The sequence below is a fragment of the Thalassophryne amazonica genome, chromosome 10 (genome assembly GCF_902500255.1).
Source record: "Thalassophryne amazonica chromosome 10, fThaAma1.1, whole genome shotgun sequence".
NCBI lineage: Eukaryota > Metazoa > Chordata > Actinopteri > Batrachoidiformes > Batrachoididae > Thalassophryne > Thalassophryne amazonica.
Genome location: NC_047112.1, coordinates 113,336,104 through 113,361,321, shown reverse-complemented (window position 1 = coordinate 113,361,321; position 25,218 = coordinate 113,336,104). Strand labels below are relative to the sequence as shown.

The following is a 25,218-nucleotide window of genomic DNA, read 5'->3' as shown; positions in this document are numbered from 1 at the left end:
CTTTACAGTTCCAGGACACCAATTTGAGGTCACCTCCATCAGTACTTAGGTTTACACTCGATTGGGCCATCCAATAAAGATAGGGCAGAAAGAAGAAAATGTCAAAATCAATGGTAAATAGACCGTCACCACAGCAGCAAAAATTGGTAAAACAATTGTAAAACAAATATAATAAAATCTGAAAAACCCCAAACAACAACAAGAGAAATAGAACACAAGCCCCCCCTCCCCCCACACCATCCCATTGTTAGCATCCCCCCAAACGAGATGCACACAAGCCCAGGCCTAACTGAAAACACAAAATGCTCCATAATAGCTCTAAACAAAAAAGGAATAGTGCTACTTGAGAGAAAATTGAGTATAAAAAAGATTAACTGAACAAATGTACCTATATTTATAAAGACCACAAAATCCAAATTAAGGCAAATTAATTAGCCTAATTATCAAAGAAAACGAAACCAAAGCACCGTACCCTCCGGGTAGGCACACTGCTCTCCACACAGAAGTTCATATCGTCAGTGACACACTGGGTCAGGCCGTTGATGTCTTCACCATGAGAGTTTTGAAACATGCTCCAGTCTGTGGTTCTGAAAAAGTCTCTCAGCCTCTCAGTGGCCTCTTCAGTCCAGAGTTTCACCGACCTTTTCTGCACTGGCTCTCTTCTCACCCTGGGTGTGTATTGGGGGAGCAGGTAGACAAGGTTGTGATCCGAGCGTCTGAGCAGGGGGAGGGGGGCGGAGGTGTAAGTGTCCTCCACTTTAGCATAAAAAAGGTCTAGTATTCTATTGTCCGTGGTTTTACACGTGACGTACTGGGTGAACGTGGGGAGGGTGGCGGAGAAGGAGGCGTGGTTAAAGTCCCCGGTGATGAGGAGGAGGGTGCGGGGGTGTTGTGTCTGCAGCCGTGTCACTGTACTGTGAATCCCTTCACAGGCAGCGGTGGCATCTGCAGAGGGAGGAATATACACGCAGAGCACAATCACACTCCCAAACTCCCGTGGGAGATAGTACGGCCTCATGCTCACCGCGAGTAGCTCCACATCCGAGGAGCAGATCTGATCCTTCACGTGAACATGAGCTGCACTGCACCATCTCTCACTCACATAAACGGCGAGGTCCCCTCCTCTTTTCTTCCCGGTGTCCGCCAACGTCCTGTCCATGCGGATGAGTGTGAAGCCATCTCTGTTAATAACAGAGTCTGGTACAAGTTCATCCAACCACGTCTCCATGAAGCACGTGAGACTGCAGCCCTTATACAGCCTCTGGAAACGGGTTAGCACTTCTAGCTCCTCGGTCTTGTTGCAGAGAGACCGTACATTCCCTATGACCACAGATGGAATATAAGTCCTTCTCCTCTTCGTCTGGCCACCCCTGCAGCCTCTCCGTCTCCTTCACATGTCAATCAATCAATCAATCAATTTTTTTTATATAGCGCCAAATCACAACAAACAGTTGCCCCAAGGCGCTTACCCGGAGCACCCGGACATACATGTCTGCAGGTATATCCGGGTGCTCAGCATAGTTGGGACCCGGCCCACTGTACATAGAGTCTCTTAGTCCAGGCAGCTGATCCAGGTTGCAAGATGAAGGAGAAAGAAGATTTCCGGAGTGAGTTAGATGAGGTGGTAAAGCGTGTGCACAAGGATGAAAGAGTTGTGATAGGAGCACACTTCAATGGGCATGTTGTTGAAGGGAGCAGTGGTGATGAGGAAGTAATGGGTACATGTGGTATTTTGGACAACTGGAAAAGTACCGCAGATGTGGTGAGGGAGGCAGCTAGGAAGGCATTGGGTGTGACATTTGGACAGTTGATGGAAGACAAGGAGACTTGGTTGGTGGAATGAAGATGTCCAGGAAAGCATAAGGAGAACGAGGTTGACTATAAAGAATTGGGTTAGTCAGAAAAATAAAGTAGACAGGAGTACAAGGAGGTGCTGCATAAGGCGAAAAGAGCAGTGGCAAAAGCCAAGGAAAAGGCTTATTCCAAGTCTACAAGAAGTTGAACAGTAAGGAAGGAGGAAAGGACTTGTACCGATTGGTCAGACAAAGGGACAGAGCTTGAAAGGATGTGCAGCAGGTTAGGGTGAAAGATGCAGATGATAATGTGCTGACAAATGAGGAGAGTGCGTTGAGAAGATGAGGGAATATTTTGAGGAGCTGATGAATGAAGAAAATGAGAGAAAGAAAAGGCTGGATGATGTGGAGAGAGTAAATTGGGAAGTGTAAGATATTAGGAAGGATGAAGTGAGGGCAGCTCTGAAGAGTGGAAAGGCAGTTGGTCCAGATGACATTCCCGTGGAGGCATGGAAATGTCTAGGAGAGATGGCATTGGAGTTTCTAACCAGACTGCTTAATAAAATCTTGGAAAGTGAGAGGATGCCCGAGGAGTGGAGGCAACATGTGCTGGTTCCTATTGTTAGGAACAAGGGTGATCTGCAGAGCTGCATTAACTACAGAGGCATAAAATTTATCAGCCACAGCATGAAGTTATGGGAAAGAGTAGTAGAAGCTAGGCTTACAAAACAGGTGAAGATCTGAGCAGCAATATGGTTTCATGCTAAGAAAAAGTACTACGGATGCAATGCTTGGAATTACTTTTTAGAGAGCATAAGTAATTTAATTATTTTTAATACAAATTATCAGAGTTTTATCGTCAGTTTTGTGGAGATGAGTCAGGGGATGAATACACAAAGATTTTCAAGTCACTGAGTATGTCTTGGACTGGATCAGTAAGGAATAGAAACAGAAAACTAAAAAAAACTGTAACTGTAATATTTTAAATGTGCTGAAGTGCAGGCCGAGTACTATAAAAACTGTGAAGTCTGCACCACTGTGAGTTCTGTTACATCCACTGTGTTATATTTTTATGTTACCAATCATGAGTTATACTTACCCGAGGCCAAAATAAAGTCATCGGGTATTGCAAAGACTTTTATTCTGCAACATCAATATAAACATACAGAGGTGAATATATCAATGATGAACTTATTTCCATTGTGGTCTGTTAATAAATACCTTAGAAATATGTATATCATATAATATTGATTTTAAAATGCTCTAAACCAATACATTGTTGCATTTTTGCTCTTATGTTGCATTCGCTCTTATGTGAGGTTAAGAGTGATGACAGTCAGCAAGTTTGCAGGTCAATATTCTTGTTGAAACTCCTATCTGTACAGTGACACACTGAGTTCTTGTTAAATGGTAAATGGACTGCATTTATATATAGCGCTTTTCCATCTGCATCAGACGCTCAAAGCGCTTTACGGTTATGCCTCACATTCACTCATACACTGATGTCAGGGTGCTGCCACACTGCCATCACTACACACCAGGAGTAGTAGGGTATTAAGGACCTTGCCCGAAGGCCCTTACTGATTTTCCGGTCAGGCTGGGGTTTGAACTGAGGATCCGCTGGACTCAAGCACAACGCTTAACTACGAGCCCATCACCTTCCCACAATCCTTAAAAAGTTAATATCCTTTTATCCGCACAGAAAAGTACATCTTGTAAAAAGCTACCATCTTTTCTTATCCTGTTATCCTGAAAGACGTAACAAACAAGCAGGCTCACAAATCATGACATGATCTAAACATGACATGACATTTTTTGATCACGTAAGCACATACATGGGAAGCCCACTTCTTTATCGTGAACAATGTCAATGGATGTCTATAAAAACCTTATACCCCATCACACATAGCCAGAATCACACAGAATGGCATCAGAATGACAAATCAGCACACATCCGAAAAGTGTCGAGCTGCAGTTCCAAAATGTTCTGACAGCCATCTGTTAGAGTCCACAAAGTTGGTCAAAATGGGCCGGCAGCCCCGAGTGTGATGCACATGTTCAAAACCATCTGGCCACCGTCAAGATGGGACACCTATCCGACAGTGGTCCGTGTGCAGTCTGAAGACCATCTGACTGCAATTTACATGTTCTGATGATTGCAAAACAGGATTCGAAATGATTTGAGTGCATACGAGGGAATTTCGAGATGGATCTAGCACGGCAAAGCCTGCCGGTATGACCTGCACATGCTATATACAATAATGTCCACCCCCGGAGTGCAAAGGAACTATTGAAATGTATGTGGCACGCTTCATCATGATAATAATTATGAATTATTTTCATGTACAGTGAATGTGAACAGCGGCTATCAAACCGAAAGCACCGTGCGCTACTGTGCGCACACCGCCGCAAATCTGTACATTCCTTCCCATGGGTGATGTGAATAATCTGAACTATTGTCTCCATCATATCTGTATATAACACGGGCAGCTGCGCCTCTCCGTGGTGCGCAGTAACGCGTCATTTCACGTGTCAGGCTCAGAGCTGAATGGATCTCGCCGCTGTAATATATGATCACCTAACTCTGTAGGTGATATGACGTGGAGCTGTTGCGCCAGGCCATTACACCATTAATAAACATGAATCTCACCTCCAACAATGGTCCAGGAGTGTTTCACAGCGCAGGGAGGACATGGAGCCGTGATCCGCAGCCTGTGGTTAAAATCCTCTCACTCTGCTGCTGTGCGCTGGAATCAACCACGCAAAAATAAATCCCACATAATAATCCAACCATCGCGGTGTCCAGAGTTGCGCTGTGCTGCTGACGTGAAGTGTTTGACTTCACATGAAATTCAATAAACTGTCCTTTTTGTAATAACAGAGCCTCAGTGATCCAGGACAGACCCAAAAACCCCAGGGCTTAACAGGTCCTTGTGAAATTATCATGTGACAAAATAGGTTATGATTGAACATATACAAAATTTAAATAGACAACAGGATCTTAATAATCAATTAATTAAATTAAACAAGTGCAAATTATAAAGAAGTTAATGCTCATACAGTTGAGGGTATTTTAGCATTGCGTTATATTTTTAATGCTACATCCAACGTGAGTTATATTTTTCATGTTACATCCACCGTGAGTTATAATTTTCATGTGTGTGTTTGCTTTATGTAAAATCCAATGTAAAAACCTCTCAAGCCAACTGTTGCAATTGATATTCAACCTTTACCTCCGCCACTGAAGTTGGATGGAGTTTATGTTTTTACCTGTTTGTTTGTCTGATTGTGAACAGCCTGTAACCCACAACTGTTCATATGTCATTATGAAATTTGTAGAGGATTCATATCCTGATAAGCAAGAACTGATTCAGTTTTCAAGGTCATAGGTCAAAGTGGAGGAAGGTCAAAGGAAAAATCTATTTTTAACATTGAACAAATGTTCAATGAAAAGATCGAATGTCTTTCATATTTGAGAGCATTATGTAGGATGGTATCCTTTATTGACCGACAGACTTTGATCTGGATCTGATCCACATTACAGATTTTGTGGCCATTTAAATTTAACATTGAAAACTGCATTTAATGTATATGTTACACTACTACATGTTAACCAAACGTGCCCCCATCAATCTCGTGTTTGAAGGTGAGGTGCAGACTGGCACTCACTATCACCTGACAAAGTTTGATCTGGATGTTATTCAGATTTTGTGGACATTTGAATGTAATATTGAAAAGCCCATTTTGTGTATATTTTGCATTATATCTCAATCAAAAGTGCCTCAATCACTCTCATTTGTGACAATGAGGTGCAAACTGGTACTCTCAATCAACAGTTTGTTCCACATCTAATGCGTATTGCAGACTTAGCAGATATTTGATTTTAACATTGAAAAGCACTTTTGATCTATATTTTGTATTATATTGTAGCTTATGAAAAGCCACTTGTAGCAGGACTGTGACCTTGAAATTTTTTTCCAAGGTAAAAATTTGTGTAATTGGAAACTGCTGGCTGAGACTTTCACTCTAGGAGCACAGTGATGTAGTTTTAAGTTTGTGTACATTTTTTGTTTGCTTGTTTTTTTTTTTTGGTTTGTTTGTTTTGCAAACCTGGGTTTGAATCCCGCTCATGCTATCTGTGTCCTTGAACAAGACACTTAATCTGCATTGCCACAGTCACCCAGCTGTTAATGGGTACCAGCCTCAGCTGGGGAAAAGTAACCTGCATTGGGCGGGCGTCCCATCCAGACAGAGTCATAGACTCTCTTCCACATGATGGGATGGTACCTACAGGCCTCAGTGTTTATAAAGGACATACATTTCTTTTTGCTTTTGTTCAACTTGTATGAGAAAGTCTGACAGGAAACCATGAGATGTACCATTACACCCTTAAACAGTATATGTAGTACTGTATTGGTAATTGTGTCTTGAGGAGGCAGTCCTCAAAAGCTGAGTGGCTGTAGAAGAACAACACTAATGAGGGAAGCCACCAAGACACCCAGACAAGTTGGAGAGAGGTATAGGCTTCTGTTGCTGTGACTGGAAAAACCAGGGAGAGTGCGGGGTTTGCTTGCTGCATCACCAGTTAGAGCTTCATTTTGGAGTGGACAGGAGCAGAGAATAATTTTATGACAGGACAACAGGTCAAATCTAGGCTTGAGTCTCACATGTGTCTTTTGGCAAACTTGCTGAAATTTCAACTTCTCTTTTTAAGAAAATCCTTCTCTGCTCCACTCCACCATGAACCTGTAACTGGTGATGAAAGCGAGAAATGTACTTTGCACAGTTTCTGTAATCACAACCACAAACAACCATAATTCATTCAGTGTTGCACTCACTGTATTCCATTTAATTCCTAAAAGATTAATGTGATTTTTTTCTATTACATGTTTTGAATTAAATCTAAAAGTTGACACTACAAGCACATGTCAATTGTTTCATTTCAACGCCACTGTGGTGGTGTACACAGGGAAAAGTGCAAAAATTGTCACTGTCCAAATACTTGTGGTCCTGACTGTATTTCACTTCTGCTGTTTGTGCTTTCTGTGGTTAAACAGTCCTGAGAGTGTCACATGGGAAACATCTGCTTTAAACTGTCCGTCTTCCCAGGAGTTGTTGCTGAGAAGATGGTTTGTGTATCTTATGAAAAAAAAAAAAATCTAGATTATTTCTGACTAATGAACATTTGTTCATTGTGCATGTTTGAGTGCCCTTTTGGAGTGCACGGTGTAGATTATGTCTCTTGAACCATGTTCTCTGTTGTATTTAGGGAATTGTTAAGCAGATGGGTTGTGAACTCTTGGAAACTCTTATAAGTGAAAATCTTCAAAAAGATCAGAGTCTGGATGACTGCCGCACTGCAGTTACACACCTGACAAAAGTGAGTACACAGTTTTTCTTCTCTGTGATATGCTGCATGCGTACATGTGTTAAATTATCTGTCTTCCAGACCTGCAGCCCAGAGAAGCTCCTGCACAGGTATCTTGAACTAATTGAAGACTGCAATCCAGGTGCAATTTCAGACACCATCATGGCTCTAATTCCACATATTCAAACAGGTAACAAATGTCTGCGTATCTATATACAGTAGTGTTCAGAATAATAGTAGTGCTATGTGACTAAAAACATTAATCCAGGTTTTGAGTATATTTCTTATTGTTACATGGGAAACAAGGTACCAGTAGATTCAGTATATTCTCACAAATCCAACAAGACCAAGAATTCATGATATGCACACTCTTAAGGCTATGAAATTGGGCTATTAGTAAAAAAAAGTAGAAAAGGGGGTGTTCATAATAATAGTAGTGTGGCATTTATTCAGTGAGTTCGTCAATTTTGTGGAACAAACACCTGTGAATCAGGTGTCCCCTATTTATGGATGAAGCCAGCACCTGTTGAACATGCTTTTCTCTTTGAAAGCCTGAGGAAAATGGGACGTTCAAGACATTGTTCAGAAGAACAGCATAATTTGATTAAAAAGTTGATTGGAGAGGGGAAAACTTATACGCAGGTGCAAAAAATTATAGGCTGTTCATCTACAATGATCTCCAATGCTTTAAAATGGACCAAAAAAACAGGGATGCGTGGAAGAAAATGGAAACAACCATCAAAATGGATAGAAGAATAACCAGAATGGCAAAGGCTCACCCATTGATCAGCTCCAGGATGATCAAAGACAGTCTGGAGTTACCTGTAAGTGCTGTGACAGTTAGAAGATGCCTGTGTGAAGCTAATTTATTTGCAAGAATCCCCCACAAAGTCCCCATGTTAAATAAAGGACATGTGCAGAAGAGGTTACAATTTGCCAAAGAACACATCAACTGGCCTAAAGAGAAATGGAGGAATATTTTGTGGACTGATGAGAGTAAAATTGTTCTTTTTGGGTCCAAGGGCCGCAGACAGTTTGTGAGACGACCCCCAAACTCTGAATTCAAGCCACAGTTCACAGTGAAGACAGTGAAGCATGGTGGTGCAAGCATCATGATATGGGCATGTTTCTCCTACTATGGTGTTGGGCCTATATATCGCATACCAGGTATCATGGATCAGTTTGGATATGTCAAAATACTTGAAGGTCATGTTTCCTTATGCTGAAGAGGACATGCCCTTGAAATGGGTGTTTCAACAAGACAATGACCCCAAGCACACTAGTAAAGGGGCAAAATCTTGGTTCCAAACCAACAAAATTAATGCCTCGCAGATGTGAAGAGATCATGAAAAACTGTGGTTATACAACTAAATACTAGTTTAGTGATTCACAGGATTGCTAAAAAAGCAGTTTAAACATAATAGTTTTGAGTTTGTTGCGTCAACAGCAGATGCTACTATTATTGTGAACACCCCCTTTTCTACTTTTTTTTACTGATAGCCCAATTTCATAGCCTTAAGAGTGTGCATATCATGAATGCTTGGTCTTATTGGATTTGTGAGAATCTACTGAATCTACTGTTACCTTGTTTCCCATGTAACAATAAGAAATATACTCAAAACCTGGATTAATCTTTTTAGTCATATAGCACTACTATTATTCTGAACACGACTGTACATGTTACACATTATAACATTACTAACACATAAATGTCTTTGTTGTCCACTGCGTAAATGATCACCTGTACTTTAACGACATCTATCACACAGTATCTAAACTCATCCATTTCTAATGATGAGCATCAGACACATTCTTGTGAATTGACTAACATATTGGAACACAGGTTGAATAATTCTTCCTGAATGCTGTGAGAGATCGTGTTGTGTGTGCGCCCCTCATCCATGTCTTTGTCTTATGTTAGTGTTCTTGGTACTCAGCCCCATCTCTTTGCTGTGTCTATGTCAGGTGTCGTCTTCTGTTCTGCTTCCCTTTTGGTTTTCAGTGTGTTGATCACTCCTCGCTCACTGTCTGTCATCCATGTGTGTCCTCCTGGTGGTTCATCCTCTGTCTCTGTCCTTGGTCTGTCTCTCTATCTTTCTGATCAGTCCCCTGTGTATTTCTCTGTGTTTTGTTGTCATTGTTTTCCTCATTTGTCTTTGGTTTTGTCTTGTTTTGTTCCCCCAGTTGTGTACTCAATTCACTTTTGAGTTCCACCTTAATTTTATGCTTTTGTTCCTTGATTTAGCTTTTGGTTATTGTTCAATTCTGATTGGATTATTCATTGCCTCTATTGATATGTATTAGATCTTCATGTTTTTCTCAGTCTTGCACTTTGTGCACTTTTGAAATCCACATTTGTTTTTGCATTATGTACTTGGTCTGTATTTTGGTTTTGTTCTTGGATTATGTTTTATTTCTACTCACCTTCAGATGTCTGTTTAGTTTTTAGTCACCTTGTGTTCATTTAGTTGTCATACGTGTCTTTTGTTCAGGCTCCCTTCATTTGCACACCTGTTGTTTACAACCCCTGGCAAAAATTATGGAATCACCGGCCTCTGAGGATGTTCATTCAGTTGTTTAATTTTGTAGAAAAAAAAAAGCAGATCACAGACATGACACAAAACTAAAGTCATTTCAAATGGCAACTTTCTGGCTTTAAGAAACAGTATAAGAAATCAAGAAAAAAGATTGTGGCAGTCAGTAACGGTTACTTTTTTAGACCAAGCAGAGGAAAAAAATATGGAATCACTCAATTCTGAGGAATAAATTATGGAATCACCCTGTAAATTTTCATCCCCAAAACTAACACCTGCATCATATCAGATCTGCTTGTTAGTCTGCATCTAAAAAGGAGTGAACACACCTTGGAGAGCTGTTGCACCAAGTGGACTGACATGAATCATGGCTCCAACACGAGAGATGTCAATTGAAACAAAGGAGAGGATTATCAAACTCTTAAAAGAGAGTAAATCATCATGCAATGCTGCAAAAGATGTTGGTTGTTCACAGTCAGCTGTGTCTAAACTCTGGATCAAATACAAACAACATGAGAAGGTTGTTAAAGGCAAACATACTGGTAGACCAAGGAAGACATCAAAGCGTCAAGACAGAAAACTTAAAGCAATATGTCTCAAACTTCGAAAAATGCACAACAAAACAAATGAGGAACGAATGGGAGGAAACTGGAGTCTGTGACCGAACTGTAAGAAACCGCCTAATGGAAATGGGATTTACATACAGAAAAGCTAAACGAAAGCCATCATTAACACCTAAACAGAAAAAAAACAAGGTTACAATGGGCTAAGGAAAAGCAATCGTGGACTGTGGATGACTGGATGAAAGTCATATTCAGTGATGAATCTCGAATCTGCATTGGGCAAGGTGATGATGCTGGAAGTTTTGTTTGGTGCCGTTCCAATGAGATTTATAAAGATGACTGCCTGAAGAGAACATGTAAATTTCCACAGTCATTGATGATATGGGGCTGCATGTCAGGTAAAGGCACTGGGGAGATGGCTGTCATTACATCATCAATAAATGCACAAGTTTACGTTGATATTTTGGACAATTGAAAGGATGTTTGGGGATGATGAAATCATTTTTCAAGATGATAATGCATCTTGCCATAGAGCAAAAACTGCGAAAACATTCCTTGCAAGAAGACATGTAGGGTCAATGTCATGGCACAGGGTCAATGTCAACGAGCAGATCTGATTTGATGCAGGTGTTAGTTTTGAGGATGAAAATTTACAGGGTGATTCCATAATTTTTTCCTCAGAATTGAGTGATTCCATATTTTTTTCCTCTGCTTGGTCTAAAAAAGTAACCGTTACTGACTGCCATAATATTTTTTTCTTGATTTCTTATAGTGTTTCTTAAAGCCAGAAAGTTGCCATTTGAAATGACTTTAGTTTTGTGTCATGTCTGTGATCTGCTTTTTTTCTACAAAATTAAACAACTGAATGAACATCCTCCGAGGCCGGTGATTCCATAATTTTTGCCAGGGGTTGTAATAAGCCCCTGTATATAACTTAACTAGAAATTTAGTTAGTTGTAGAATAATAGTTAGATAGCCGCACCTGAATCGACAGGATGTGCCAGCGTGGGAGAGCCGAGCCAAGGGTAATGGGGCATCAGTTACCCGGATGGTGTACAGATCGCACGGGACTTAAATGGCACTGGATGAATGATCGGGCTAGGTGTAGGGCACAAGATGCCTGAACCTTTTGTATCCCATACCTCAATGTGCTTTGATATTTCATACGGTTGGGTGGTAAAAGGATAGCCCCTCGGCCTTTAACCGTATTACGCAAGATGTCTACAAAAAAATCCATTGAGTTGCAGTACTAGAACAGACTGGAAGAAGTGCTGCCTCTGTCAGACAGATACAAAAGAGGAGCTGAAATCTCCCCCTACTCATTATAAGTGTAGTTCTGATGGCTATTCCATGATAGCCACAAACATACCACTCTTTCAAGAAATCAACCTGCTGCCTATCAGGTTAGATTTATGAAGATTGGATGAAGGAGGTGGTACTGAGTACACACTAAGGCAAAACAGTGCAAAATATCACCCAAATTGTCGTCAAATGTTCAGCAATTGCAAACTAGATCGTGCCAGAATTGTAATTGTTGTAATTGTGACCAAAGGCAACGAGGCTCTGTCCAACAAACCCATCAGTCTGGAGAGCCTGAGCCCATGCAATCACGAAGAAGCTGACACCAGAATCTTCACACATGCTCTTGATGCAGCCAAGCAAAAGGCAAAATCTGTTAGTTAATGTTAGCAGGTGTACCACTAACACAGCAGCGGGACAACAGTTAGCAGCATAGAAAGGTAGACGAAATATTTCTTCAGCCTTTCTGGCATATTTATTTTGGCAAACATTTACTCACTGCTCTTCATGAGCTGTCATGCTGAGAGAGAGAGAACCGAGAGAGTTTTCAAAAAAGTCTAACACACATTTTTATATAGGGTGTGACGTCACCAGTGACTTTTTCCTTATGGGAAAAACAATAGCACCCTCTTGTGGAGAGGAACAGGAATACCATGTACAGAATACATTCAATCATACACATATGTCAACACTCCCACTTATGAATGACTTGTATACTGTACAGTTTTTAGCAATCAAAATGACCCAAAAAATAAATGACAGATGTCAAAACATTTATAGTACATACCTATGTACTTAACATATATACACTACATCAGACACTTACACCAAACATGACTCCCGAAAATCTCATCAATTTAACCTTTGAGACAGGCTTGGTCATAGCATCTGCAATCATCTCATCTGTTGGGCAGTAAACAAGTGACATCTTCCCTTAGCCACAAATCTGGCCTTGTACTGTTCACGTCCATCACTACCCTCCTTAATAGAGTATACCCACCTACCTCCCACTGTCTTTCTGCCCTCTGGCAAGTTGGTCAGAGTAAAGGTCTGGTTTTCCTCTAGTGACTGCATCTCCTCATCCATTGCCCTCTTCCATTTACCTGACTGGTGATGCCATAGCCTGTTTAAAGGTAAGTGGCACACCACACACTGCTCGGTAGCAATAGTCTACACTAGTAAGCGTACTGTCATCATCACCACTATCTTCCTGAGTATAATCTCTAAGATAACTCGGGGGCTTACGCTCTCTAGTGGGGTACCTCCCACTGCTTGGGGCCTGTGGCATCACCCTGTGGTGCTCCTCGCCATCATCTCCTGGGGATTGTGGACTGTCAGTCTGTACGTCTGAGCACTATAGTAGCACTGAGCTGTGATGCGTCTGTTTTCTCACTATTCACAATGGGGTCAAATCCTAGCTCCTGAGTCTGAGTCTCGCTCTCGCATGTGGTCTTTGTGATAAACTTAACCAATCTGTGCTTCTGCACTTTTCTCTTGCTGGGGTAGTAAACTAGAAAGGCGGGACTGCCCTTGTTGTGCCCTAGGAAGAGTTCCTTCTCACACCTGGGATCTAGTTTACCCTTGTCTTGTTGGTACGCGTAACACTCTGACCCGAATTTGTGCATCTTGGCTAGATCACACTTCTTCCCTGTCAGTGCTGTGTACGGAGTTGTGCCAATGTGCTTGTTAAAGCATCGGTTCCTGGTATAGGCTGCTTCCTGAATGGCATAATGCCATAGGCTTTTAGGTAAGTTGCTGCCAATAAGCATACACCTAGCCATCTCAAAGAGAGTGTGTCCTTCCCTGTCAGCTATCCCGTTCTGGTGCGGCGAGTAAGGGCAGAACGTCGCGTGTCTGATTTTGTTCTTTCTCAGTAATGTCTGAAACTCTCCGTTAGTAAACTCGGTCCCGTTGTCTGACCGGATGCATTTCACAGTGCCATAAGGTGCTACATCAGCCAGGAACTTTTCAGTAGCCTGTACGGCATCACTCTTTGCTTTAAGAAAGTAAGTGAAAACTGCTCCTGTGCACACATCTGTAAAAGATTGTATATACCTGCAACCATCAATTGACTCATTGGTCACTGGACCGGCTAGATCAGTATTCATTAGCTCTAGTGGTGTCTTCACCTTGTCAGTTGCATTTCTGTTTCTCGTCTGAGTAAACTTCCCCTCTATGCACACATGACATTCTTTGTCAGGTTTACACTTTGCACCTTTAATGTGCACGCCTACTGTCACATCCTGCAGTTTCAGTATATCATCGTAGTTGCAATGACCCATAATCTCGTGCCAAGTTTGAATATCATGGCTAACATTGCACACATCATTTTCATCACACTCTGTTTGCAAGTAGTACATTCTCTTACACACTTGAATGTTAAACCTTGTGCCATTAGGCACCATAAGAACGTCGTTACCTTCCTCGAAGAGTAGCTTGGCACCATTTGCAGTGGCACACTTAGAGAAGAGTTCTTGAGGGAATGAAGGGATGTACAGGGCGTTCTTAAGAGTCACTGTACATCTGCGTCCGTCGCTGTCAATGAGACACACCTGTGCGTCTCCTCTGCCTTGCGCCAACCCAAATGTCCGCTTCCCGTCAGCCAGCTCCATGCTGTGCCTCTCTGGTTTGAATGAGCTGTCGAAGGTTTTGAATCGGCTTTTGTCATTAAGGATGTGGGACGACGTGCCTGTGTCGACAATCAGTCCTTTCCTCTCAATCTGCTGTTGCTGCACTGGCTTGCAGGTGTCCTCGGTCTCTGCCCGGAATGTGAAGTCGTCTCCTGCGGGTCCCCGTGCGCTGATCCGCCCTCCACAACTCGCTGCACGACCGCCGCTGCTGCCACCGCTGTCATCTTGAGCGCAAGCGCACCTAGAGCCTTGTGTATGCTCTTTCTTTCTGCACGCTTTGTCCATGTGACTTGTGCTCTTGCAGGAACTGCACCAAACTTTCTTTGTGCATTCGTCCTCTCGATATCCCTTTTCTCCGCATCGCCAACATGCCATGTCTGTTGAAGATCCGCCATTCTTTTTCTTCAGTGCTGTGCGGGCTTTCAGCACACTTTCTCCTGCTTCCTCAGCTACTGGCTCTGCATCCTCCAACGCCTCGAAGTTTCGCAGCTTAGCCTTGAACTCCGCCAGTTTCATGTCCGCTGAACTATGCGTTACCATCAGCGTAAACGGCTTGTACTTCTCTGGAAGTCCTCTCATAATCATAGCCATCATTAGTCCCTCACTCAGTGCCTCACCTGCACCTTTGAGCGCCGTAATGATCTGCTCTGCCCGGATAATGTACTCACTTACAGTCTCTGTGCCCGCTTTCTTCAGCGAAGTCAACGTTATGTACATGGAGACAATTCGTGGCCTACCTTTGCCAATGTAATGCTCTCTCAACACTTGCAGACTCTCACGTCCCTTGTTTTTAGTGTCTCTGAATATCAGTCCCAAACTCACGTTGTCCAGTAATGGCGCTAATGCGCAGTATGCGTTAGCATTCAGCTTATCATCTTCGGCTTGTTCCGCCACGGTCCGTGATGTGCCAGGCTCATTCAGAATAGTCTCTTTTAATCCAACACGGTGCATGCAACACAGCATCCGTTCTTCCCAGAGCTCATATTCTTAGGCCGTACCGTCGAACGTCGGCCACTTTGTCTTGTTTCGGTTTGCCATTCTTCTCTGCTTAGCTTAGCTCCCCGGTTTCACCGCGCTAAACTAGCTACCACACTTTTAGCTAATTAGCTAACGTGTTTGACGCCACACTTTCGTTGTTGCAACTACTGTCGTCGGTCCTGGGCCCATAACCTGTTAGCAGGTGTACCACTAACACAGCAGCGGGTCAACCGTTAGCAGCATAGAAAGGTAGACGAAATATTTCTTCAGCCTTTCTGGCATATTTATTTTGGCAAACATTTACTCACTGCTCTTCATGAGCAGTCATGCTGAGAAAGAGAACTGAGAGAGTTTTCAAAAAAGTCGAACACACATTTTTATATAGGGTGTGATGTCACCAGTGACTTTTTCCTTATGGGAAAAACAATAGCACCCTCTTGTGGAGAGGAACAGGAATACCGTGTACAGAATACATTCAGTCAGTCATACACATATGTCAACAGTTAAGGCAAGTGATACAGATATTCTTGTTGTTGCAGTCAGCAGCAATTTTGCAACTCTCCAAGATGCAGGATTGGAAATGCTGTGGATTGAGTTTGGCCATGGTCATTCCAGCAGGTGGTTGCCAATCCATGACACTGTGTTGAATCTTGGCCCAAAGAAGTCCAATGGTATGCTCTTCTTCCATGCCTTCACTGGCTGCGATGTTGTATCATCTTTCCGTGGCAAAGGCAAGAAAACAGCATGGCAAGCATGGGACTTTTGTGCTGAAGTGACCCATGTCTTCAATAAGCTCAGTAAATATCCAGCAGTCATAGAAGATGTTGACTTGAACATTCTTGAGAAGTTTGTCATCATTATGTATGACAAGAACAGCACTGCAAACAAGGTTAATGAGGCAAGACTGGACTTGTTTGCTCGGAGACAGAGACCGTATGATGCCATTCCACCGACAAGTGCATCCCTCTTCGAGCATGTAAAACGGTTTGTCTTCCAAGCCGCCTGTATATGGGGCCAGGCTACTGTTTGTGAAATGCAAATTGAAAGCCCTGTCAACTGGGGTTGGATAAAAGATGGTGAGATCTGGAAAGTTCATCACTTCAGCCTCAAGTGTACACAGTTATGTTCCTGCAAATGTGATGACTGAAAAGAACTTATGCAAACTGTACATCAGCAGAGACTTTGTTTCATACCAAAGCAACAAACATGTAATCATTGGTGTTATGTTTTTGGAAATTTAGCAGATTGCAAACATCATAGAACGAGTGTTCATTTACATAAAATTACCTGATTTTTCAATATGTTTTGGTTTTTTGACTGCATAATTGGATTTTCTAGGCTCCAAATCATATATTTCCATTGCTACATCTTCCAGATATGGTTATTCAATTAAAATATAGGTAAAAAGCTTAAAAACCAGTTCGATTGGCGGCCATCTTGGAAAATGGTGGCCATTTTGTTTTTTTACCTGGATAGCGACCTTTTCTAAGAGAGTAGGTCCTGAAGCACCTCTGTTCTAAATTTAGTGCTTGTATCACCAAGTGAAAAATTATTTGAGGTATCTGCTGCACTACGAGGGAGGCTGAAAAGTTCTAAGGCTGACTATGATGTTGTCGAATTGAACAAATTCAGGGTTATTTTTCTACATAGTCTCCCAGTAACTCCACACACTTCTTCCAGCGGTGCTTGAGTGCTTCGATTCCCTTGGCATAGAAGCCTTCATCTTGAGAGTCAAAATAGTCCTCAACGGCAGCCATCACCTCATCATTGCTCCGACAGTGCTTCCCAGCCAAGTTTTTTTTCAAGTTTGGGAACAGATGAAAGTCCGAGGGTGCCAAGTCAGGGGAGTATGGTGGGTGATCTACCAGTTCAAATCCACACTCGTGGATAGTGGCCATGGCCACTGTTACTTATGAGCTGGGGCATTGTCTTGATGGAACAGCACCCCTTTTGTCAGCTTTCCTAGTCACTTCTTTTTGATAGCCTCGCGTAACTGTCTCAGTAGGTTAGAACAGTATGGTCCATTTATGGTTTGTCCTTTTTCAAGATAGTCCACGAACACAATGCCCTTGGCATCCCAGAAAACTGAAACCATGACCTTCCCCGCAGACAAAATGACCTTGGCCTTCTTTGGAGGTGGTGACCTTGGGTGTTTCCACTGCATTGATTGTTTTTTTTGTCTCTGGTTCAAAGTGGTGAACCCAACACTCATCCTGGGTAAGAAAACGTTCCATGTAACTGGCTGGATCCTCTTCAAATTGCGCCAAGTTTGTCTTCGACATGACTAGCCTGGTGCGTTTCTGATCAGGCGTCAGAAGACGTGGCACCCACCGAGCTGACACCTTTGACATTCCAACTTCTTCATGCAGAATGTGTCCAATTCTCTCACGGGATATTCCCACAACATCTGCTAGCTGATTAATCGTCAATCGTCTGTCGTCCATCACCATTTCATGAACAAGGTCAATGTTTTTCTGGGTTGTGGCTGTTGCAGGCCGCCCAGACCTTGGGTCTTCAAGGCTCTCTCTGCCCCTCTTAAATTCAGCTGCCCACTTCTGCACTGTAGATATGGAGGGAGCTTCATCCCCTAATGTAGCAACCATATCCGCATGAATGTCCTTGGGCTTTAACCCCTTCTTATGCAGGTACTTAATCACACCGCGATGCCAGATTTTGTCCATTTTTGCCGTTTCCCTCTACCACGAACTTTCAAACTTGGCTATAAACCACAAACTACTTCACAACCTGGAAGAAAATAACACAGTCATCAGAAGAGTTGAACTTAATGCATGCCAAGTTTGATTGAAATGGCATTTCTCCTTCTTGGTGAGCCTTAGAACTTTTCAGCCTACCCTCGTAGCATGTCAGCAGGGCTGCTTCCTGACAGGTTGACCGTGGTCTTGAGCGCCCTCTGTTGTTGTTGTTGTTGTTACTGCAGTGCTGCTCTGGCTGGAGGCCTCACAGGCAGCCTCTCTGGGCCTGGCTGTGGCTGCCATACAGAATCAGCTGTCCTTGCTGCCAATGCCCTACAGCCTGCAGCAGGAGCAGGCTGACGAGTATGGCCTGTGCCGCTGCTCCGCCTCCGTGGCTGCCTTCACCAAACCCTTCATCCAAAAACTGAAGCACAGCGGGTCACAGTTTTCAGAAGTCACTCTGTTGCTTTGCACGTCACAGTGTTTCTTTTTGCAGTACTTGGCTCACAGTTTCAGAAGTCACTCTGTTGCTTTGCATGTCACAGTGTTTCTTTTTGCAGTACTTGGCTCACAGTTTTCAGAAGTCACTCTGTTGCTTTGCACTTCACAATGTTTCCTTTTGCAGTACTTGGCTCACAGTTTCAGAAGTCCCTCTGTTGCTTTGCACTTCACAATGTTTCCTTTTGCAGTACTTGGCTCACAGTTTTCAGAAGTCACTCTGTTGCTTCGCACGTCACAATGTTTCCTTTTGCAGTACTTGGGTCACAGTTTTCAATCAATCAATCAATCAATTTTATTTTTATATAGCGCCAAATCACAACAAACAGTTGCCCCAAGGCGCTTTATATTGTAAGGCAAGGCCATACAATAATTACGTAAAAACCCCAACGGTCAAAACGACCCCCTGTGAGCAAGCACTTGGCTACAGTGGGAAGGAAAAACTCCCTTTTAACAGGAAGAAACCTCCAGCAGAACCAGGCTCAGGGAGGGGCAGTCTTCTGCTGGGACTGGTTGGGGCTGAGGGAGAGAACCAGGAAAAAGACATGCTGTGGAGGGGAGCAGAGATCGATCACTAATGATTAAATGCAGAGTGGTGCATACAGAGCAAAAAGAGAAAGAAACAGTGCATCATGGGAACCCCCCAGCAGTCTACGTCTATAGCAGCATAACTAAGGGATGGTTCAGGGTCACCTGATCCAACCCTAACTATAAGCTTTAGCAAAAAGGAAAGTTTTAAGCCTAATCTTAAAAGTAGAGAGGGTGTCTGTCTCGCTGATCTGAATTGGGAGCTGGTTCCACAGGAGAGGAGCCTGAAAGCTGAAGGCTCTGCCTCCCATTCTACTCTTACAAACCCTAGGAACTACAAGTAAGCCTGCAGTCTGAGAGCAAAGCGCTCTATTGGGGTGATATGGTACTACGAGGTCCCTAAGATAAGATGGGACCTGATTATTCAAAACCTTATAAGTAAGAAGAAGAATTTTAAATTCTATTCTAGAATTAACAGGAAGCCAATGAAGAGAGGCCAATATGGGTGAGATATGCTCTCTCCTTCTAGTCCCCGCTAGTACTCTAGCTGCAGCATTTTGAATTAACTGAAGGCTTTTTAGGGAACTTTTAGGACAACCTGATAATAATGAATTACAATAGTCCAGCCTAGAGGAAATAAATGCATGAATTAGTTTTTCAGCATCACTCTGAGACAAGACCTTTCTAATTTTAGAGATATTGCGTAAATGCAAAAAAGCAGTCCTACATATTTGTTTAATATGCGCTTTGAATGACATATCCTGATCAAAAATGACTCCAAGATTTCTCACAGTATTACTAGAGGTCAGGGTAATGCCATCCAGAGTAAGGATCTGGTTAGACACCATGTTTCTAAGATTTGTGGGGCCAAGTACAATAACTTCAGTTTTATCTGAGTTTAAAAGCAGGAAATTAGAGGTCATCCATGTCTTTATGTCTGTAAGACAATCCTGCAGTTTAGCTAATTGGTGTGTGTCCTCTGGCTTCATGGATAGATAAAGCTGGGTATCATCTGCATAACAATGAAAATTTAAGCAATACCATCTAATAATACTGCCTAAGGGAAGCATGTATAAAGTGAATAAAATTGGTCCTAGCACAGAACCTTGTGGAACTCCATAAATAACTTTAGTCTGTGAAGAAGATTCCCCATTTACATGAACAAATTGTAATCTATTAGACAAATATGATTCAAACCACCGCAGCGCAGTGCCCTTAATACCTATGGCATACTCTAATCTCTGTAATAAAATTTTATGGTCAACAGTATCAAAAGCAGCACTGAGGTCTAACAGAACAAGCACAGAGATGAGTCCACTGTCCGAGGCCATAAGAAGATCATTTGTAACCTTCACTAATGCTGTTTCTGTACTATGATGAATTCTAAAACCTGACTGAAACTCTTCAAATAGACCATTCCTCTGCAGATGATCAGTTAGCTGTTTTACAACTACCCTTTCAAGAATTTTTGAGAGAAAAGGAAGGTTGGAGATTGGCCTATAATTAGCTAAGATAGCTGGGTCAAGTGATGGCTTTTTAAGTAATGGTTTAATTACTGCCACCTTAAAAGCCTGTGGTACATAGCCAACTAACAAAGATAGATTGATCATATTTAAGATCGAAGCATTAAATAATGGTAGGGCTTCCTTGAGCAGCCTGGTAGGAATGGGGTCTAATAAACATGTTGATGGTTTGGATGAAGTAACTAATGAAAATAACTCAGACAGAACAATCGGAGAGAAAGAGTCTAACCAAATAACGGCATCACTGAAAGCAGCCAAAGATAACAATACGTCTTTGGGATGGTTATGAGTAATTTTTTCTCTAATAGTTAAAATTTTGTTAGCAAAGAAAGTCATGAAGTCATTACTAGTTAAAGTTAATGGAATACTCAGCTCAACAGAGCTCTGACTCTTTGTCAGCCTGGCTACAGTGCTGAAAAGAAACCTGGGGTTGTTCTTATTTTCTTCAATTAGCGATGAGTAGAAAGATGTCCTAGCTTTACGGAGGGCTTTTTTATAGAGCAACAGACTCTTTTTCCAGGCTAAGTGAAGATCTTCTAAATTAGTGAGACGCCATTTCCTCTCCAACTTACGGGTTATCTGCTTTAAGCTACGAGTTTGTGAGTTATACCACGGAGTCAGGCACTTCTGATTTAAAGCTCTCTTTTTCAGAGGAGCTACAGCATTCAAAGTTGTCTTCAATGAGGATGTAAAACTATTGACGAGATACTCTATCTCACTTACAGAGTTTAGGTAGCTACTCTGCACTGTGTTGGTATATGGCATTAGAGAACATAAAGAAGGAATCATATCCTTAAACCTAGTTACAGCGCTTTCTGAAAGACTTCTAGTGTAATGAAACTTAATCCCCACTGCTGGGTAGTCCATCAGAGTAAATGTAAATGTTATTAAGAAATGATCAGACAGAAGGGAGTTTTCAGGGAATACTGTTAAGTCTTCTATTTCCATACCATAAGTCAGAACAAGATCTAAGATATGATTAAAGTGGTGGGTGGACTCATTTACATTTTGAGCAAAGCCAATAGAGTCTAATAATAGATTAAATGCAGTGTTGAGGCTGTCATTCTCAGCATCTGTGTGGATGTTAAAATCGCCCACTATAATTATCTTATCTGAGCTAAGCACTAAGTCAGACAAAAGGTCTGAAAATTCACAGAGAAACTCACAGTAACGACCAGGTGGACGATAGATAATAACAAATAAAACTGGTTTTTGGGACTTCCAATTTGGATGGACAAGACTAAGAGTCAAGCTTTCAAATGAATTAAAGCTCTGTCTGGGTTTTTGATTAATTAATAAGCTGGAGTGGAAGACTGCTGCTAATCCTCCGCCCGGCTCGTGCTACGAGCATTCTGACAGTTAGTGTGAGTCGGGGGTGATGACTCATTTAAACTAACATATTCATCCTGCTGTAACCAGGTTTCTGTAAGGCAGAATAAATCAATATGTTGATCAATTATTATATCATTTACTAACAGGGACTTAGAAGAGAGAGACCTAATGTTTAATAGACCACATTTAACTGTTTTAGTCTGTGGTGCAGTTGAAAGTTGCAGTTTTTTCTTTTTGAATTTTTATGCTTAAATAGATTTTTGCTGGTTATTGGTGGTCTGGGAGCAGACACCGTCTCTACGGGGATGGGGTAATGAGGGGATGGCAGGGGGAGAGAAGCTGCAGAGAGGTGTGTAAGACTACAACTCTGCTTCCTGGTCCCAACCCTGGATAGTCACGGTTTGGAGGATTTAAGAAAATTGGCCAGATTTCTAGAAATGAGAGCTGCTCCATCCAAAGTGGGATGGATGCCGTCTCTCCTAACAAGACCAGGTTTTCCCCAGAAGCTTTGCCAATTATCTATGAAGCCCACCTCATTTTCAGAAGTCACTCTGTTGCTTTGCACTTGACAATGTTTCCTTTTGCTGTACTTGGTTCACAGTTTTCAGAAGTCACTCTGTTGCTTTGCACGTCACAACGTTTCCTTTTGCAGTACTTGGGTCACAGTTTTCAGAAGTCACTCTGTTGCTTTGCACTTCACAATGTTTCCTTTTTGCAGTATTTGGGACACAGTTTTTAGAAGTCACTCTGTTGCTTTGCACTTCACAATGATTCCTTTTGCAGTACTTGGGTCACAGTTTTCAGAAGTCAGTCAGTTGCTTTGCACTTCACAATGTATCACTTTGCTGTACTTGGTTCACAGTTTTCAGAAGTCACTCTGTTGCTTTGGACATCACAATGTTTCCTTTTGCAGTACTTGGTTCACAGTTTTCAGAAGTCACTTTGTTGCTTTGCATCTCACAATGTATCACTTTGCTGTATTTGGTTCACAGTTTTCAGAAGTCACTCTGTTGCTTTGCACATCACAATGTTTCCTTTTGCAGTACTTGGGTCACAGTTTTTAGAAGTCACTCTGTTGCTTTGCACTTCACAATGTTTCCTTTTGCAGTACTTGGGTCACAGTTTTCAGAAGTTACTCTGTTGCTTTGCACTTGACAATGTTTCCTTTTGCAGTACTTGGTTCACAGTTTTCAGAAGTCACTCTGTTGCTTTGCACGTCACAACATTTCCTTTTGCAGTACTTGGGTCACAGTTTTCAGACGTTACTCAGATGCTTTGCATCTCACAATGTATCACTTTGCTGTATTTGGGTCACGGTTTTCAGAAGTCACTCTGTTGCTTTGCACTTGACAATGTTTCCTTTTGCAGTACTTGGATCACAGTTTTCAGAAGTCACTCTGTTGCTTTGCACGTCACAATGTTTCCTTTTGCTGTACTTGGCTCTCAGTTTTCATAAGTCCCTCTGTTGCTTTGCACATCACAGCGTTTCCTTTTGCTGTACTTTGATCACAGTTTTCAGAAGTCACTCTGTTGCTTTGCACGTCACAGAGTTTCTTTTTGCTGTACTTGGCTCTCAGTTTTCATAAGTCCCTCTGTTGCTTTGCACATCACAGCGTTTCCTTTTGCAGTACTTTGATCACAGTTATCAGAAGTCACTTTGTTGCTTTGCACTTCACAATGTTTCCTTTTGCAGTACTTGTGTGACAGTTTTCAGAAGTCACTCTGTTGCTTTGCATCTCACAATGTATCACTTTGCTATATTTGGGTCACAGTTTTCAGAAGTCAGTCAGTTGCTTTGCACTTCACAATGTATCACTTTGCTGTACTTGGGTCACAGTTGTTAGAAGTCACTCTGTTGCTTTGCACTTCCCAATGTTTCCTTTTGCAGTACTTGGGTCACAGTTTTCAGAATTCACTCTGTTGCTTTGCACTTCCCAATGTTTCCTTTTGCAGGACTTGGCTCACAGTTTTCAAAAGTCACTCTGTTGCTTTGCACTTCACAATGTTTCTTTTTGCAGTACTTTGCTCACAGTTTTCAGAAGTCACTCTGTTGCTTTGCACATCACAATGTTTCCTTTTGCAGTACTTGGGTCACAGTTTTCAGAAGTTACTGTGTTGCTTTGCACTTGACAATGTTTCCTTTTGCAGTACTTGGTTCACAGTTTTCAGAAGTCACTCTGTTGCTTTGCACGTCACAATGTTTCCTTTTGCTGTACTTGGTTCACAGTTTTCAGAAGTCACTCTGTTGCTTTGCACGTCACATTTCCATTTGCAGTACTTGTGTCACAGTTTTCAGAAGTTACTCAGTTGCTTTGCACTTGACAATGTTTCCTTTTGCAGTACTTGGTTCACAGTTTTCAGAAGTCACTATGTTGCTTTGCACGTCACAATGTTTCCTTTTGCTGTACTTGGGTCACAGTTTTCAGATGTCACTCTGTTGCTTTGCACGTCACAATGTTTCCTTTTGCTGTACTTGGTTCACAGTTTTCAGAAGTTACTCAGTTGCTTTGCATCTCACAATGTATCACTTTGCAGTACTTGGTTCACAGTTTTCAGAAGTTACTCAGTTGCTTTGCATCTCACAATGTATCACTTTGCAGTACTTGGTTCACAGTTTTCAGAAGTCACTCTGTTGCTTTGCACGTCACAACGTTTCCTTTTGCAGTACTTGGGTCACAGTTTTTAGAAGTCACTCTGTTGCTTTGCACTTCACAATGTTTCCTTTTGCAGTACTTGGGTCACAGTTTTCAGAAGTCACTCTGTTGCTTTGCATCTCACAATGTATCACTTTGCTACATTTGGGTCACGGTTTTCAGAAGTCACTCTGTTGGTTTGCACGTCACAACGTTTCCTTTTGCAGTACTTGGGTCACAGTTTTCATACGTCACTCTGTTGCTTTGCACATCACAGCGTTTACTTTTGCAGTACTTTGATCACAGTTTTCAGAAGTCACTCTGTTGCTTTGCTCTTCACAATGTTTCTTTTTGCAGTACTTTGGTCACAGTTTTTAGAAGTCACTCTTTTGCTTTGCACTTCACAATGTTTCCTTTTGCAGTACTTGCGTGACAGTTTTCAGAAGTCACTCTGTTGCTTTGCATCTCACAATGTATCACTTTGCTATATTTGGGTCACAGTTTTCAGAAGTCAGTCAGTTGCTTTGCACTTCACAATGTATCACTTTGCTGTACTTGGTTCACAGTTTTCAGAAGTCACTCTGTTGCTTTGGACATCACAATGTTTCCTTTTGCAGTACTTGGTTCACAGTTTTCAGAAGTCACTCTGTTGCTTTGCATCTCACAATGTATCACTTTGCTGTATTTGGTTCACAGTTTTCAGAAGTCACTCTGTTGCTTTGCACATCACAATGTTTCCTTTTGCAGTACTTGGGTCACAGTTTTTAGAAGTCACTCTGTTGCTTTGCACTTCACAATGTTTCCTTTTGCAGTACTTGGGTCACAGTTTCAGAAGTTACTCAGTTT

At 42.0% G+C, this 25,218-nt stretch overlaps 1 protein-coding gene across 1 annotated transcript in view; it reads left to right on the top strand.

Annotated features, from left to right (window-relative positions):
* Positions 1 to 6,865: 6,865 nt before the first annotated feature.
* LOC117518186 (glomulin-like) overlaps positions 6,866 to 25,218 on the top strand; it is a 45,718-nt gene continuing 27,365 nt past the window's right edge. The window contains exons 1-4 of the mRNA XM_034179243.1: positions 6,866 to 6,922; positions 7,063 to 7,173; positions 7,243 to 7,351; positions 18,104 to 18,296. Of these exons, the coding sequence (XP_034035134.1) occupies positions 6,866 to 6,922; positions 7,063 to 7,173; positions 7,243 to 7,351; positions 18,104 to 18,296 (470 nt within the window). The remainder of the gene's footprint in view (positions 6,923 to 7,062; positions 7,174 to 7,242; positions 7,352 to 18,103; positions 18,297 to 25,218) is intronic.